Here is an 18786-nt window from a genome sequence, read left to right as displayed (position 1 = left end):
AGCTAGAAATATTTCCTTTCCTACACTTCCCATCTCTGAACCTAAAGAGTGCCAAAGCAGGCACACTGCCTCTGAATGCAGAAATAAAATCAGTTCAGTGGCACACCACAGGCTCCCATATCATGTCACCTGACCAGCTTAGGCAAGGGCCCTCTGTGCTTTTGTAATCCCAGCACTGAGCTTTCCTGACAAACACAGCACTCCCAGGACTTCTGCCTTTCTCTTGCTGGTCCTCTAAAACAAATGAGCTGATTCGGGGAAGAGCAAGAGACATAATCTGACAAATAATCTCTTCTTTGCTAGCAAGCTGCTCCCTTCTGTTGTTTCTCTCTTTCACCTCCCTAAACCTGGAAATGCCACTCATGTTCTCCTGACCTATAAATAAACCAAACCCTGGACTACCTCGATGGAAAGGCAGCGTGCTGTGTGCTTCACTGGTGTCACACACAGGAACAAAAACAACCCAGGGAGAGCGAGGAAAGAAAAAACACAAACAAATGCAGCTTCTTGGAGAGCACTGTGTCAGCTCGGGGAGAGACTTCTTGGCTTTTTAAAAGCCATTGCAGCACCCAGGAGAGCCCACTACTGACAGCAGAACTCTGAAGGTAGAGATTGCAGCCCAGTGTGGAAGCACAGCCTGCCAGGGCTGCTCCTGTGAACATGAGCAAAAACCCAAGAAAGCAGGACCAAGAGGAAGCAAAGATAAGGAAGTGAATTAGCTGGCATGACAGTGCTAGGTCTGGACTAAAGTAGTGCAATTAGGGGAGAAAGAATAGCTTACAGAAACTTAGCAAATGTACTAAGATATATTATTACACGGGGAATACTGCCTTGTTTGGTGGACTTCTGCCACCTAGCTATTGTGATCTTCAACAATTAACCTCAGGACGAGGAAATTTGCTGGAAAAGCTGGCTTGGGAAGTTGTTTTGAGCTATGAAGGCATGAATGCATGAGACTTCTTCTGCAAGTAGTCTGTGCTAACCACAAAGAATACAGTCCATTTGTTATTCAGGACTGAAAATATTACGAGAAACAAGTGTCAAAAGCAGTAGGTTTCCTTGCATTTGTCATAGATTTCTCCTCAATACAAACCACTTAGGGATTTTACAATAACCGATCACTTGTAACACTGAAAAACAGCAAACACCCATTTGAGACAAAGGTTCTCAGGAGGAAGACTCCCTAGTTCACTTCAAGGCTCCTCCCTGCTGAACCTCCAGCCCCAGGTGCTTGGGATAAAGGCCCCTGGTATGGCAGCAGCGGTGGTGCTGCTGAGCGCCCTTCTGAAGATCAAAGCTCTGCAGGCAAACATGGCACAAGCGCTAAATCCCTTGTTAATGAACCCCTCGGCACGGCTGTACTTAGATAGCAGTGGCTTCCCCGTGCATGGAGGCAAAGCAGGGGGAAAAGGCATCCTCAGGAATCCACAGCTGAACAGATGGAGGGGCTCTGTTTATCCAACGCCGAGTGCAGTTGCTGCTGCAGCGCTGGTGCCAGAGTGGCAGCAAACAGCCTGTCCCCAGACAGCGCAGCCACAATGGGAGCGCGCCTGGGGGTTTTCCTGCCTCGGGGAAAGAAAAGGATGTTTAATTTAAAAGGAAGGGAGCACCGTACAAACTGTGTGAACTTGGAAAAATCAGGTTTCACTCTGATATACTCAAATTTTGGCCAAAGGAAAGCGGATGGACTTTGCAAGGTCATCTCAGTGGACACAAACATGCATTCCCATTCCCACCCAGCCTCTCTGCACATACCTTTGCGACAGCCTGACATACCAAACCTCTCTCCTGGGAGAGCAGCAGGGTTATCCCTCACAGCCTTGAGGCATAATGCACTGAGGTTCAGTTCCATGGTGTTTCTGAGTTCTTTGGTTTCTTACTTTTAAGAGACTTCCAGGGAAGTGCATACAACGGGATTGTGAAGAATCCTACTAACAGCTGCATGTCCAAGCACGAGCCTCTGCAAACATGCTGCTGCTGCTGTGCAAAAAAAAAAAGCCAACTCCACTGTAAAGACTGTTCCACTGGATTTAAGATGGAATTAAAACACATTTAACTCATATAAGTAGTATGTATTAAATTTAAGAACAAAATAAGAAGTCTCAGATCAGCAAAATATGAACCATTAATCAAACAGACACTCTGAAAGACTTCACTGCGAAATCTCTAGTGATTAGCTGTGGGCCCTCAGCCAAGGAGGCCTGTGAGCTCTGTTTCACTCACATGTATTTTTAAACAACCTCCAGCAACGAGGAGCTCCATTTGGGGCACAGAATACCAGCCTTGGGGGCTGGGACCAGCGTCTGCCACAGATCATCTTGCAAAGCATCTCACTGGATCCAAGTTCTCCATCTAAGACTATGCCCTGCTCCTAATCCCTGCCTTGCTTTTACCACAGAATCTGCAGGGTATAACCACCTCCCTCCTACATTCACACAGTGCACTGCTGTCCCTGTTTGGTGAGGAGAGCTGTGTACATCTGTAATATACACCATGCAGACAAAAACACCTCCACAGCTGAAAGATCTTCAGGTAAAACACAGCCAGTCTATGGCAGTCAGCCCTATCACTCCCAATTGTATTTAATGCATTATCTGAAATCACCCAGCAATAGAGAGCCTGCAGCCTCTTTAACAGCCTATTGATTACATGTATTGCACAATCCATGATGCACACTGCCAGAAGCATCTCTCAGACTGCATTAACATCACCTGTAACTCCAGGTATGCCCGAATCTGCCTGGGCTAAGTAAGGAGAGCTGACATTTCGTCAACCTGGTGGCCCCTGCCTACTTGTGCTGAGCACAGTATGTGTTAACTCCTCTGTTTGCAAATTGCCCAGAATGCTCCAGAGACAAGAGTTTACACTGGTAACAAACACAGAATTAAGCTGACAGTTTTAAAAGATAAGTAAAATGTTGCTTTCCATTCAAATTAGGGGGAATAAATGATTATTTATAAGCAAAGAACTTCTCCCACAGAGTGTTTACTCTATCCTGGAATGCATCAAGAGGTATCTGCATTACTGCAAATCCTCATCAACAGAAATGCAAATGTTTAGAAAGAGGGAGAAACACAGGAACAACTTGATGTTTTCCTTCCAACCCAAACCATTCTATAATGGAAAATAACACTAGTTAAAAGGTTTTCAGATTGGTCTGTATGAAAGAAACTGGGCAAGCAGTGCTCATCTCATCTAAACTCTGCCAAAGCAGTAACCACTTAGAAGGTGCAGCATGGGGGCCAGGACAGGGGCCCTGATGGAGCCTCAGTGGGAGCCCAGTGAACTGACCACTGCTCGGCTGAGAGCAGGCAGCAAACTCACTCTTCTGTTCTGGCAGAGCCACCACTTCCCTCCCTGACAGTGACCATGGGGGTTCAACCCCACAGTCACTTCTGCAGCTTCTCGAGATCCTCAAGAACGAAGCACAGCCCAAAGAATGGCTGCATCAGCCAGTTCTTGAGCCAGTAGTGCCACAGTGGCTTGGCTTCCACCTGCCCACCCTGCAGGACACACCAGATGGAGAAAAGAAAACCCTGCAGAGGAAGGTGAGGTGCTAATTATAGATTAAAAAAAAAAAAAAAAAAAAAAAAAAAAAAAAAGAGCAAGCAGAAAAGCAGCGTCAAGATGTTCAGCATGCCTCACCAACTGAGAGTGGGCTGCTATAACACGCAGTTTGGTTTTAAATGCTTGCACGACCTAAGTTTTTAATCAAAGTTTTTCCTGATCACTTGCACCAAATGGAGCAGAAACAGCCGTACTCCAAAGGGCCCTGCACTTGTTTCCAAGAGGAGTTTCTTGCCCCCATGAGTTTACATTTCCATCTAATCCAGAGAGACCATGGATATAAGCAAAAATACATTCTGGCTGCTTTCAAGGCATGAGAAGCAAAGGAGAGCAAAGAAGATAAGTAGAAACAAGAATAGTTTAAATTCGTTTCTGCAGACATAATCCAAGAAGTGTGAAGTGGAACTTCACTGTGCATTGCAGACAATCAAAAGCTAAAGTCAGTCCCATGACAGGGCTTAGCAGAAACTCAGCACAAGCTCTCAAACAAAGAAACAAAGCAGACATCTTCAGAACAAACACAAGTTCTGAAAGAACTGACTGAGAGAGATGATGGATGTCCCAGAAAAGGAGCTCACAAATTGATGCAGACTAACACCTTCCCCAGCTTTACCCTCTCCTTCCCAGCTGGTCAATCTGTGGGCAGACAGACATGCAGCTTGTCAGGGACTGAAATGGTTCATGCCTTTAATATTATTATGAAGGAGCTTTGCCCATTGAGGCAAAAACTGTATGAGGATGCTACAAGCACAGAAGCCTCCTTGAAGATGCCTGATTGGAATTTTGGACTCCAAGTTAAGCCACCTAGATAAGATAAAGGGGACAGTATTGTTCAATCATCTCAGGTCTAGAGAGAAACAAACAAGGCTAAGGGAAAGGGATGCATCCACAAGAAGGCCAAACTCAGCAGCTGCACTGAGAACCATCTCTGGCTGGGTTTGGGGTGGGACTCCACAGACTCTCCCTGAAATGAGGGAGCAGAAGGAAGTTTTGGGTGTGTGGTGTAACCTCTGCTCAGAGGCACTGAACACCCACCCTCCCTTCCACAACCTGGCCCAGCTGTGGAACCCCCAACCCCACAGGCCACATCCACAGGACATTCAAGTGAGAAGCAGATGAGGGGGTGTCATAATCCATCGAAGACCCCCCAAAGCACTCCCCAGACTCATTCCGGAGGCTTTGCACCACAGGACTGCAAGTGATGCAAAATGATGCAACAGATCCAGAGTCTCCTGCAAGAGAGTGGTCCCTGCCCTGGGGGATGTACTGGGGCATTCCCACCTGGCCTCAACATATCCTAATCCATGGGATTCTGTGTTCTTCAGGGGACCTTCATCACCAGGAAGAGTGGCTGGAGCAGATCAGTGGAACGTTGTTGGGATCCATGGAATGGTGATATTTTCTTTATTCTCTTGCTTTTCCTGTCCCCCCATCTCTTTTCTACTTATCTTTTCCTCGCTCTTTCTTATTTACTATTAAATAAAACTCTTTATTTATTTTAATATTAAATAAAAGTACTACTGACCTTGGCATATGGTCTTGTTTGCACCTTAATTTGGGCAGAGGTATTTCTAATAACTTTAGAACTGGATCATGACACAGCCCCAGCAGCAACCTCACACCTCAGCATGCCTTCAGTTTAGACTCTTGCCCTCAGGCTTGTCCTCCCCAACTCTGTTCCCAAAGTGCTGCCTTGACACAGCTAACCTCTAATTTGTAAGAATCAGAACTGGACCTCCAAATCTTGGGTCCTAGAAATCAAAGGACAGATAGTTTTTTCAGCTCTGCTGTGCCCCACTGTTGTTGTGAAATGCCATGGGACACGATGGTATGAAAGAAAGCATAGAAGAGAAGCATTTCACAGAACAAAGCCACTGTGTTTGCACAGGACTCGTATGACCTCTTCCTTAGAGTAAACAAATCTAGACCTCTGAACCAGACACAGTTAGAGATGACTCTCCACTCCCAGAACCCCCAACTGATCCTGAAGACGAAAGAGAGCAAGGAAACACTAAAGATGGGGTTGTTGCAGACCAATCTCTCCCAAGTGTGGCATAGATGGTCCTTCAAACACGAAAAAGCAATCTGCACTTGAGTTAATAAACTGCTTATTTGTTTATTAAGCTTTAACAACTTCCATATACTTGTGCTCTTGATGAAAAGGGTGACCCTTCTTCTCAGTATAGCTGGACATTACCTGTATGTTTTCTCCACAGGGTCAGTTTACTGCAGATCCCATGACAGCCTGGAATTTAGTATTACCTATGCTTGGAAAGCAACACATCCATCATCAGTCAGGGATCATGCTGCAGTCCCCACTGGGAACAGCTCATCCTGCAATCCTGCAAACCAAGAGAGGCACTACTGCATGTGCCCAGCCCCTCAATGGAGGTTAAAGACCCATTTAGCACCTGGTGCTGAAAACGGTTCCTTGCTGACAACTCACAAATCATCATCCTGCAGCCTGTTTTACTCAACCACTCTGGCACGGTAACAGGAATTATTTTACACATAAAAATGTTTAAAGTGCTGCAATATTGAGTGCTCTGCAGGTGGGAGGCTGCCAAACACAGGTTGTCACAGGCAGGGACACAATCCAATTAATCATGAAACCAGTATTTCTATTCCTGCCATTTGTTCTATTTAGTCACCAGCTTCCCACAGTGGGCAGGACAGAACTGTCTGCAGCCCCAGCCACATTCACCACTGAGCCAAGTGCCACCCCAGTGCCAGAGCTCTGGGCACTGTAACAGAGCTCAAAGCAGCAGCCTGCAATGATGCAACTGAATGCCTCATGAGGCACATACAAGAGGAGGTAAATTAGCACAGGCAAACGGAGGTTTTTTAATAACCACAGGCACTTTTAGTAATAGTTAAACAAAACGCTCAGAAACAAAACCAGTACAACTGCCATCCTGGGCACTGAAAGCTGCTGAAGAACTGCAATTGTATCAGAGCTTCATGGCCTGCTGCACATGCTGCTGCTTTAGTCAGCCCATCCTCCTGCCACACGCACTGCAAATGTAGCTGGCCTTTAACACTGCCCTGAGCTGATCTGAATGAAATACACCGTTTGTTGTCTGGCAGGTATTTGCTGCCTTGAGCGTCCTCGTGAGCAGTGCAGGGACAAGTGCTCTGGGTGGCTAGTTTCTGCTTATCCACAAACCCAACAACACCCACCAGCCTGGCTCCTCTTCCTTCTCTTCCCTCCTCCCACCTCTCCACCTCAGTCACCCTTCTAATACAGCTCAAACTGCATCATCTCCTCCTATTCTCCTTGTTGTTATGTCCATCTTTACTCTTTGTCTCTTCTTGTCCTCCCCACTGATCCTGTACCCTGTATCTGTCCCCTCACCCAACCAGCCTGTCCATACCTCCATCACTGCCACTCTCACAGATTTGTCCCTACAATCTCAGACTATTTGTATCTTTATTCTGCACGCCTCTGAAGAGGTAGGGCAACACCAGGGTCAGAAAAATCTCCCCTGCTCCTGAACACCTCTGAGGATCTCTGCTCCCAACTGCAACATTGAGGCTCCCCCCACCACCAGGGCACCAGCACTGCCAGCATGAGCTGCACTACAGACGGTAAAAAACCCACCAGACTTGATGTCACTCCTGACATTGTGGCGGAAAAACTCTAGGGTACAAACGTCCACCTGGGCTGAATGACTTTAATGAGGTGAAGGTACCTTCTCAGGCAAAGACACCTCCACTGCCAAGGCATGACAGGACTAGAGCTCTTCAAAAAAAAAAAAAAAAGAAACTGTCAGTATTTTGTAATATTTCCTTCCAAGCTACTCCTGAGAATGCCTTAAACAAAATAAAAAATACTTGAAAGTGATGGCATAACGTCCGCCCAGGTTCTGAGATTGAGTCAAAGACCATGGGCATCTTACTGGGAAATGATGACAAAGTTACTAGAAAGCTGAACTGTCACCCCCACCTAGAGCAAGTGTTAAACTTTTGCTGCCACAGTTCATTATCTTGCAAAACAAATTGTCCCAAGTGAACTGTGACATTAAGGAGTGTGATTCTCCAGTAGTCCAGGCTATTAATGTATAGGATGTATTAGAAGTAAGGGTAGAAAACAGCCTTTGCAAAGTATTTTTCAGGCCATTACTTGACAGAATTTTCTACACAATTTCACTCTCACATTTCTGAGTACAAGTGCCTTCTCCTTGCTGAGTGTTTCCCAACCTGCTATGCAGGATGTGTCTTCAGTGGTCACACTACTCACACAAAGTATATCCAGTGACTCTTAGTCCACTATTTCAACCAACTGAAGAAGATCAGGTCAAATAAGCCTTAGATTGACAAGCAGCTGCCTTGTTTCACTCACCTCAAAGGAAAAAAGGCCAAATCAGTCTTACTCTCTAATCCACGAGTAGCCAAACTGTTAGAACTGAACAAAGAAGCTGGGAGAAAAACAACATATTACAACATATCTATCCAATGGAGAAATTACATTAGTGTCACTATTCAGCAACAGAACTTAAGTCACAGAGAGATCAAAATTGAAGCCCTTTTCTGTATGGGAAATGGGTCACATGAAGCCTCTCTGCCTTCTGCTCATCTTGGCAAAAAAAGACCACCTGCATTTTTGTTCCAACTTTTCTTGCCACCTAGAACCTTTGAGCTGCAATAGCCACTTGGAAAAAAAGTACTTGGTAAACACACAAGAGCCTTTCAGATTTTTGGTTCCTGGAGCACACGACTATCACTCTTTGTGCTGTGGCAGAGGCTAGGAGACCTAGTCACGGACCAGAGACCAGATGCCTTGAGCTCACTGCAAGGAAAAAAAAAAAAACAGAAACAGAAAAATTCAAACTCACATAAAGCAGCAGATGAAAAGCAGTATTTAACTCTTTTCCTTTATCCAGTTTTCCACTGAGTGCCTTCAAAGCATCACCTTTCCATTTTCAAACAAGAAAGCAAACTGCACCCTTATGCCAGGAGCCCAACTAATCAAAACTGACAACAAAAGTGTTCCAGTCTAGAAGAGTCCATCAAAACCCTACTGAATTCAAGCACAAGAATCTCTATAGAACAGGCTGTTTGTTTCCCTACCTTCCAGAAACTTCTCAGCTGAAGTGACTTTTAAAAGCAGCTGGGTGAGGGCTGAGAATTAGTGACAAATACCATCTGAAACACTGCAGTGCTCTGCAATGGGTACCCCAGCACATGCCTTGTGTCCTATTGTACTGAAGAGCTCCAAATCCATGTTCTGCACTGCCAACACAACACCAACGCCCTTAGTCACAGAACCCCGGCCACACCAAGCCACCCAAGCAGACTCCTGTGTGGAGAAGATATCTGCTCATGCCCTCCTCCTCCCCATGTCAGGAGCCAGCCTCATCCAATTGCTGCCTTTCCTCACTTCTGTGGAGCAGGACAGGAAGGAGTCCTCATCTTCTGGATATTTAAGTCATGTTCAGCGCAAAAGGGGCTTGCTAAAACCCATCTCAATATGCTTAAAATTAAGTAGACACAAATGCCTTAAAGATGCAGCCGTTACTCCACAAAGAGCTATTAAACCTCCTGCTCTCAAGAGCATTTTCCTTTGGGGTTGGTGAAGCACACTCTGCAGTTCCTTTGAACTTCATGTTTATGAGATACACAAATTGCACTTTTGAAAGCAAACTGGTTTCAGTTTGTGGTTTCCTTTCATCCAAATGGGTGGTAATCTGAGACAATCTGAGCAGCTTTCATGGATTGTCCTTGATTCTTGGATACATAAATACATTTCCTTGTAAAGAAAGGTACATACAAGCCACTAAAACCAGGCATATTGTGGCATGTTGGGAGAACTCAGCTGGGTCAAGAATTTGTTTATACAAATTCTAAAAATGAGTTTTGGGGGAAAAATGATCTTTGCTCTGTTTAGAGCATGAAAAGGCACAGTAAATATCCATCAGAGCAGGCACTCCTGTCTGCTGCAAACAGCACAGAGTATGTTTAAGAGGCCACTTTATTTTTGTTTGCTGGCTAAAATGCACGAACAGGCATCCAACAGAGGTTTATCCATATGATGGTCCACATAAATTCTCATCCCACTTCTCCAAAAGCTCAATTCTAACTTTTTAAAAGAAACAAAATAAAACATTTAATTCACCAGACTTAAAACCTGAGGATTTCAGCAGTACAACAACAGTACTGAAGAGGTCAGGATACGACCTGTCATGTGGCTCCTGAGGATTCCTGCTCTGCTGGCCTTGCCTCACGAATGAATGCCAGTGCTCACGTATGAGCTGCTTTTTTAACTCACCAGCTACAGAAAAACTTGGTTTGGTCCTGGAAGATGTAGTGAAAATCCAATATACTTTTCAGTTTTAAGCCAGAGTTTATGGATAGGTTTCTGAAAAAGAACAGCTAAAAATGTTTTCTCTTAAACCTCTTCTGTATCCCTGAATAAATATATACATATACAAATACAGGTATATATAGCAACATACACAGGTTTTATATATATATGTGTGTGTGTGTATGTATATATATGTATATTTAAATTGGAAAACTCCTAAGTATACAAGTTCAGCTCAAACCTTTCAGTAAATAAACATCTTAACCAAGACCAGGGAAGCAGAAGAGAAAAACAACTGTGAAATAAATACCTCCCAGATAGTTACTTTAGCAGGGCTCCAGAGATTAACAGTTACTTAGTGTTTGCAATCTGCTCAGCAACGTGAAAGACACAAAAATAAAGAAATCAGGTTTCTGGGGACCCTCCAAGGGCTTGTCAGCCATAATGCCAGTGCTGCTGATGCTGCCAGTCCTTGAAAAGTCACCTCTCACATTTTATCAACCTCTTCAATTTAATGTATTCCAAAACCAACTCAAACAATAAATGCAGAACGTGACTGTGGAGATAGAGATCTTTCCAACTGTAAAAATTCAATAAATGTAAAAATTCAATAAATGTGGAAGGAGGGAAGTTGGAACTGAAGAGGAGTTGGTAAATCTCATGAAACAAACATGAGCATGTTTTGGTAAAACACGGTGATGGAAACTCCAGACAGAGCAAACCCAAAAGAAAAAAGGACAAGCAAAACTGAGAACATTTTTCCCATTGTGCCTCAGTGGTAATCTGCAGGAATCTTGGAGAAGGATTATGAAGGAAAATAAACCCGAGTTTTTATGCTACTCTGAACGAAAGCTAATTGCATCTCTGAAGAAGTACATTGCATCTTACACCTAACTTTGATTCTAGTACAGATTTAGGATTTATATACTCTATGATTCAAACACATAAGCACATTCATAGAGAGAGGGAGGGGGAAAGAGAGAGGGAGGTATGAACCCAAACATTGTAATTCTTTTGATTTGTCTTCTGGGGATGAAGTGTTCTGATTTTAGAATTTTATTCTCTATCATGAGAAAACCAAGTGGATTTTTTCTGTTACAAGTACTGTAGCTGTAATACAGCTGTCAGAGACAGGATTGATTATAAAGGGAAGATATATTGTGAAACAGGTCATCAAACGCAGAATTTGTGTTAGAAAGCAAAGATCTTCCACTGGGCTTTTAAGAAAAAGTAACAGGAAGTAAGTAGTCAGTTCTCAGTGGAGGAACATTTGCAGGATAACCTGGCACAACCTTTGTTATTTTGTATTTTTATTATGGCTCTGTTTATTCTCTTTCCCAAGAGTCTTGGAGACACTGTGGATAGTTCCTTGAGAAACACAAGTTGATGATCAAAGATCCTTAAGAACTGCTTGGAAGAGAACTGAGTCAGACCACAGACATCATCATGCTACAGTGCAAACAAACACCTGAAACCCAAGGAGATTATCAGAGTGCTAACAGAGGATGTCATGGAGACCAAAAGAATGAAGAAGCTTCTGAAGGGGCTAGACAACTCTGAGGTGGATTGGTACACTGATAGCTATTAAATATGGCAATGCAGATTCAATCTGTAATTTAGGAATCCCTCACTGACTGGTAGTGGGGAATGAGGAAAAACCCTTCTGTTCATCTCCTATCCCTGCTGATCTTACAGAGAGGACAGCCCATGGGCACTGCTCATACAGCCACAGCTCCTTCGAAGAGACCAGCACCTCAAAGGAACTGGGTAAGGCTGGATTATTACAGAGAATAATGTTTCACTGTTATTTACACTGCAATTGATGCAGTAATCTCTCACTGTATTATGGGATCTGAGCAGGATCAGCCACCTAAAAGCAAATGGCTCTAGAGAATCCATACAGAAACCTTCTGAAGAGCAGTGGTACAGGACGTGATGTAAATAGTGCTCAGCTGAAAGGCAGGGATAAACTCTGACTGCAGGTCAGCAAACACCTAATTAAAGTTGCAGAACTTTTAAGTAGGCATGAGATTTATCAGAGGTGCAATTCTGCATCATGGTAATATGAACAGGATCTTAAACAAATGACTTAGAAAGTTTTGCAGTGGTCAGAAGTGGTATAGGAATTGTCAGAATTGTAAGATCTGGAAAATAATTAAAATAGGGAGCAAACCAGCAGAATAAAATTACTTATTTTCTTTTAGATTCAAGACTTCAAGGGATGTCTAAGAATTAAGGAGGTGACAGACCTCCCAACAGCTACTTTTTGCTGTCCCAGGAGGGAATTCAGACATCTTTTCGTACAGCCCAAAGGATAAACTTTGGACAAGCACAAATCATGTCAGGACCTAATTAAGATAACCTGATGCTAATGACCTTTCTAAACCAAATAAATTATTTGGAAGAATAGTTGACGTGTATGTTTATTCCTATCACTGCCTGATTCTGTACTAAGTTTATGAGCCATAAAAGCAACATCTGGGCAGCTATACAGTGTAACAGAATGCCTAAGGAGCAACAACCCTCAGCTACAGGTAAATCTCACCTGCTTCCTTCAGCCTGGAATGCTCTGTAGCCTCAGCTATGCAAGTCATGTTAGTCCTGCTGTGCTGATAAAACATATTTCTGGAAGGTGGTTCCAGCTGAAAGGCAGATTTGCTGATGACACAGTCCAAAACAATGAGAGGTGTTTGAAGTGTAAGGGCAGAGGAGTGGGCATGCCTTCAGCATTATTCACTGGGGACCACAAGAGAGACACAGCTCTGCCAAAGGAAGCTGCAAGTCCAACTTGCTCGACTTTCTAATCTCCAAGCTGCATACAAAACATCAGTGTCATGGTCAAAATAAAACATTCTACCACTTTAGGCACATTGCCTAATTAGAAACTATTGTTATCTGAGAACTGTTTTTGCAGCTGTCAGGAAATTAAATAACCCAAGGGTAACTTGGAATTAAATAAAGCTGTACAAACACATAACCCAGCTCTGAAATCCTGACTCTGACATGCATCCCCTCTGCTTTCCAAGGGACTCAATGTTTAACTAGGGCATGCAACTATCATTTTCAATCAGGCCACAGGATAACAAATACTGGTCCTTCTTGAGGGGCTGATGCTGAACTTGCAAATCCATAAATCAGAAAACTGCCTTCTCTCCACTAAAAGCAGCACCTCCCGAGGAAAGAGTTTCATTACAAGTGTCTCCTAAGAGAGCAATCAAGGACTGATAAGAAATGCTTCTACAGAAATCCTTGCTTTCCTCTCATTTCAATTACTTCTCCTCTTACAATCCTTCTAACTTAAAACTTTGTCAGCAATCTAAAAACTAAGAAGCTGGTTATACTTCTACACTGACTTTTTTAAGAATGAAACAAAAAGGAGACGTGCATTTCCAATGAGATTGGTGCAGTTTGTGAAATGCACAAAAATGCCCATTTGGAAGATCAGTTTCTGGTGGCCTCCTTTCTTAGCTTTCTACTTGTGATTTCTGTCGTGAGGAAAAAGAAAAAAACAACCAAACCTCAGACTAATATCAAAGTCTGAGGTTTAAGAGAAAGAGACAAAGTTCTTGCCAGGCCAGACACTGACCCTGCAATAAAAGGTACTGCACAGGAAAGTCAAGTCTATATACAAAAGCTGTTATGTGTCAATGCAACTCCCACCTGGCCACTGACACAGGCCTGAGGGACTCACTGCAGACTGCCTGGAGGATTGTGAGGAAAGCAGTTTTACAGCAGTGTCTTAGAACAGATATTCAGGTCATTGCAATACAGTGGTAAATAAAGTCTGATTTTGAAGTGCTGATATGCAGATGTCACTTTGGGCTTCCAGTTCGGACAAAATCTGATTTGTCTCACAAAGTATGTGTCTGACCTGAAACAAGTAATTCAGTCTCCTTTTTCTAATCCTCCTCATATATGGGAGAAAATAATTCTCACCTCACACAGGTCTCATAAAAGAGGAAGTATGAATACACTCCAAAAACAAAGCATCATTATTATGTTTGGCTAAAAATGTGGAACATTGTAAGGCAGAGTCCAAAAATAATCATTATGTCCACTCTCACTGTAGAGCTGGGTTGGGAAGACAAATCCATGTTAGGCTCTGGTCAGTTTTCAGGAAATCTGCTTGCTCTCTTTCTTCCTCTTACAGGATAGCATACCACTAATAATCAGCAAACCTGGAAAATTAAAACCAGATTCAATCTCCAAAAGCTGACATTTGCTCATGAGAATGAAGAAGGGAGCAAAACCTGGCTTTTTTCTTTATTGATAAGCAATGAAGATTAAAAGTTTGGCTCAGGATGTGTTCAGAGCACGGCTGTGGCTGTGTCTGTCCTGTGCAGGATTGCTTCCTGAGTGCAGGGACCTTGATGCCATCTCTGTGCTATGATCAAGGGCCAGGTCTTTCCCAACCTGCCAACCACGGCTTTTTGCTCCCAGCAGAAAAGCACTGCCATGCCCAGCCTCTCCTCACCCTGCTGCACCACCAAATGGGATCCACGGCCCAAAAGAACCGAGGATTTTGTCTCTGATAGTCCAGCAAGAGGAACTGCAGGAATCAGCAGATTTCCCACTTCCTGACAAAACTTTCCCTGTGTTTCAAAAACTCCTGGCAAAGGCTTTGCTCACAGGCTCTGTGAGCTGGGGGTGGAGAGGACACAGCCTGAACAGTCCAAGGCAATGCTGCCAGCTCTGGTTACTGCCAGCAAGGGCACACAGGCAGTGCACTGCACTGGAAAGCCAGACTCACAGAAATAAAACAATATCCAAAGAAGAACCAATGCAGCTGAACTCACATTTACAATTCCTTCTGCATTTTCATACAAAATAGCAAAGGAAAAAACCCCAAAGTTTTCTTCTTTTTTTTTTTTTTTAAGACAGTATTTCAGACAAGATTTCACTGGACTGACAGAATAGAGCAAGTAATTATGTTTGAAATGAGACTTGAAGATGAAGCCACTAAATTCCTAACTATATGACTGTAACCTTGATGTTGTGACTCTTAATCCTGTGCAAGATTAAATGCTAAAATATCAGATTTTTCAAAGATTATGTAACTTTTCCCATAAAGAGTATTTTTCCCCCCACAATAATCCCCAATCTGTTCCACTACAGACGAGATTTGTTCCTTAACTCCTGCTTTCAGCCAAGTGCACCCATTGTAAAAGGGAATCCTGAGGGATAGAAACTCCCTCAATTATTATTGTTTACAACGGCCCTTGCCTGTTACATTATCAAAGCATTTCCACATGTTTACTAATTAATCTTTCCAAGACCTGTTATGAGGTGATTTAATTGGATTATCCCTGTTTCTAAGAGGAGGAAATTGAGACACAACGAGAGACTTGTCCAAGGTCAAATACAAAAGCCTGCAGCAGACCTATGAACAGCACCACAGTGCTCTGGTTCCCTGTGCCGTCACCTTGCAATTGTAACAGCAAAGCTGCTCATTTGAGAAAAGCTTACCTGTCCTTGGAGAAGCCCTTCCATAAACCCAAGATGACTGTGACTGTCAGGGTAAAAGCTTGAAGAAGATGATGGTTGGCCAGTGTGTCACCATCAGTTTAATACTGCATGCAAAGAAAAAAAATCCCCCCTTTGTTTTAACTGCACAAGAATTAGCTCAAATTGGCATGAGGCAAATTCTCCTCAAAAGAGAACTGTTAGTTTGGAGCCATGCACAAGCATCAGTCTGCATTTCTAGAGGGACAGAAGGATTTCAGCTGATTCCAGTGAAAACCAAACAATGAGCCAAATTTCACTGGGTTATGAGTTACCCTTGAGTCATCATTAGTTCTGGAGATTTTGTACCAGGAAAGCTGGAAAAAACCTGATCACTGGCAACAGGAGACAATAAAGTTAATAAAGGTTTTGGGCACAAAACCTGCCGAGAGTCTCTGTCTGGGTACAGACAGGATTTAAGTAAGTTTGGTTTTCCAATCTCCCTTGATCAGGAGAATCCCCCAAGCCTGTCAGGAAGAGAAATTTTCCTACCTTGATGAATGACTGCTGATCCTTGGGAAACCTGAGGCATCTCCTGCACTCAAGAGAACATCTGGCAAACCTGCTCAGAGACCAGCCCTGGGGAGGGCTGCACACTGGAATTTTGCAAAGATTACCACAAAAGAGATGTTTTCTCTGTTCGCAGATGAAGACAGACTGTTTTTTTCCATGGGTTACTGGAGATTCCATTTCTAGACTAAGGCCATAGCATTTAGGAGATGCCAAGGTGGAGGAAATCCACTTCCTTGTCCAAGTTGTGAACTTGAGAAAAATATGTCTAAGTAGATTCACAGCTAGCAAAGATTGAGAACTGATGGTTCAAGGTTTTCAGCCATGGGAAAAGGGACTCATTTTACTGCTGGTACCATTGATTCCTCAGCTTCCCTTTGCTTCACTTCTCAGCCTGTGACAGGGGACAACAGCACTTACCCATCTCTCACAAGGTGCTCCATATAAAATTCACTTAAAAAGCAGGGAAAAATGACAAATCACAGTCTTACCAGCACTCACAACATATACATGCTTCAAAAGGTCTTAGAGCATGTGTTCAGCTTGGCCCTTCCTTGCACATTTGTACCCCAGCACGTCTCCTCAGAGCTGGCAGACTACAGCCAGTTCAGTAAAAACAAGGCAAGCCACCCTTTCACCTTAAGCCCACCCCTCAAAAAAACACCAGAAATGCACCAGTGGGAGAACAAGCAGATAGTCAAATGCTCTCTAGTGAAAAAAATTAGAGAGGGCTGCTACTTTTCTGTTGAGCTGCATCCTGATCTTGGAGAGCAACCTAAAATTTCAATGAATTGTTCCACTGTTTCAGTGAGAAAAGCTTTGTAGGTCCTGCAGTTATGAGAGGAGTTGATAAAAGTGAGCCCTGGTATCTATCTGCTCGTTTATCTTGGACTTTGGAAAGTACTAGGAAGCAGCCAAAATGCAATAAATTTAAAGGAAGAAATCATAGCCAGTCAAGTGGTTCAGGAAGAGAAGTCTTGGCTTTCTCACCACAGGCTGTGAAACAAAAATAGATATCAATACACACCCATCTGCTGGAGGAAACAGTGAAAAATATGTATTATTTATGCAGTACTTCTTTAAATAGGAGTGAGCAGAGAAACTGAACCAAAAGACTTTATGTGGCAGGTTACAAACATAAGGAATAATATATGCTGTCAAAATTTGCAAACCCACTCACATACGAGCTCTAAGAAGAAAAAGTGCTCCTTTCCCCATGTGATGCAAAGCAGACCTTGGAATGTTATATATTTGTCATTTTCCTCCCTTCCCTCAAAAGCTTTAACCATCAAACCCTACTGCCTCTTGGGAGAGGGCAGAAATCCCACGTAATCACAGACCCCAAAATGTTTATTGATCTATATTAGCAGAGATGCATTGCAGGAAAAGCCTCCGCAACCAAGCACATATTTCTAATAAGGCAAGAATCAAATCCTCACATTTTAATTTGAATTTAGGTCATTAATACCACATTCCTTAAAAACCCAAAAAAACTCCAGACAAAGCACAGTCTAGGCAATACAGAGATCAGAAGAGAGTGATTGTACAAGTGTTTAGTAGAGAAAAACATGTTCTGCCTAGCAACCAGAGGCACTCCTGGCCATCCGGGGGAGGAATCCAGCACTAGAAATGTCAGCAAGCAACTTATGCCACTGTGCCTCAGATACAAAGGCCTAGTCACTGGGCAATTAAAAATTAAAGAAAATACAGGAGGAATAGTCAGAGAACCAGATGCAACTATTAGCTTGCTTCTCTCTGTATCTATTTAAAGATTGCTCCTAGCTAGATGGACTTATAAATAAGCTGTGTTCTCACCCAGTTTGAATACAGGAAAAGAGAGAGGACACTGAAAGCAATTTACCATTTTGATGTTATTGAAATAGGAACTCAGTGTGGCACTAAAGCATCTGAAGGTCCTGAATCCAAGGTCAGACAGGACTGTCTGAGGATGATGGTTATCAAAACAAAGCACTGCCAGCAAGATGTGTTTTTTTAATTCTTATCCTTTTCTTATTAGAATGAAAATTTTTCTGCCACTGTAACTAGCTGAGACTTTTCAAATAGTTCCATTATTTTTAATATATTGTACAATTTACTGTGAAGTATGAGCTGAGACCAAGAATCTCCTCCTAGAAGATGTATCAATGAATGGATTTCTGGCCTTAGCGGAATTACTAGCCATATCAGCTCACCAAAGAAGGTTTAAGGAAGGACTTTCACACCCATCTTGCAGATCAGCCTCAGTGTGAGGAGACCAAGAGTTCTGCTCTGTGTTCACACAGTGGATCTGCACCTCAGAATGACATTTCTCACTGCTGCTTCAGTACTGAAGGGAAATGGCTTCTCCTCTCTGGTTCTGATCCAGAAGGGATCAGCCAGGACCTAAGGTCTGCTGTCTGCAATAATCTACATGAAATAGGCGAAAGAAGACCAGAGTACACAAAGGTGATGTGTTTCCCTCACCCCAAATTTCCCTGAACCTAGAATATGCATGTTTACCAATCTGAAAATCATGGTGATTCACTCCTCCCTTGACCACTGGATTTCTTTTTCCCTTCTTCAATATATTCAAAGTACACTGCACACGTGAAAGATTGCATCCAAGGGACACCAGCCAAGTGCTAAGGTTGGGAAGCCAGCAACCTCACCTTGAAAATGCTACCAATATGCTGCTTTACAATAATCCATCTTCAGGAGAGCTTCACCTGGGTGACAGCCTGTCCCAGGCCCCATTTATGCAGATGTTCCCAGTGCATATAAACAGGGTTTCCAAGATGACAGCTACCTGCAGGTGTGCTGGTATGTGTTTCAGAGTGTAAAAGCTAAAACCTTTGATGAACAGACACTACTGGGACCAGCAAAACCACAAGCTGCTGTGCTCATGCAGCTGCCCAGAGACAGCA

The 18786-nt window shown here is 43.2% G+C and overlaps 1 protein-coding gene across 2 annotated transcripts in view; it reads right to left on the bottom strand.

The window, feature by feature from the left end:
* The window catches only part of CASTOR2 (cytosolic arginine sensor for mTORC1 subunit 2), a 117438-nt gene that overhangs the window by 31080 nt on the left and 67572 nt on the right, over positions 1–18786 (bottom strand). The window contains exon 1 of one of the 2 annotated variants that reach the window (XM_066333144.1): positions 1756–1940. The exons of the other annotated variant lie outside the window; for it this stretch is intronic. Coding sequence (XP_066189241.1) covers positions 1756–1852 — 97 coding nt within the window. The 5' untranslated portion in view covers positions 1853–1940. Of the gene's footprint in view, positions 1–1755; positions 1941–18786 lie in introns of those variants that run through there. 2 annotated transcript variants of the gene reach the window in all.

The sequence above is a fragment of the Sylvia atricapilla genome, chromosome 20, assembly GCF_009819655.1.
Source record: "Sylvia atricapilla isolate bSylAtr1 chromosome 20, bSylAtr1.pri, whole genome shotgun sequence".
In the NCBI taxonomy this organism is placed as follows: Eukaryota; Metazoa; Chordata; class Aves; order Passeriformes; family Sylviidae; genus Sylvia; species Sylvia atricapilla.
The sequence above is the reverse complement of the archived record's forward strand: the minus strand, read 5'-3'. Positions and strand labels throughout refer to the sequence as shown.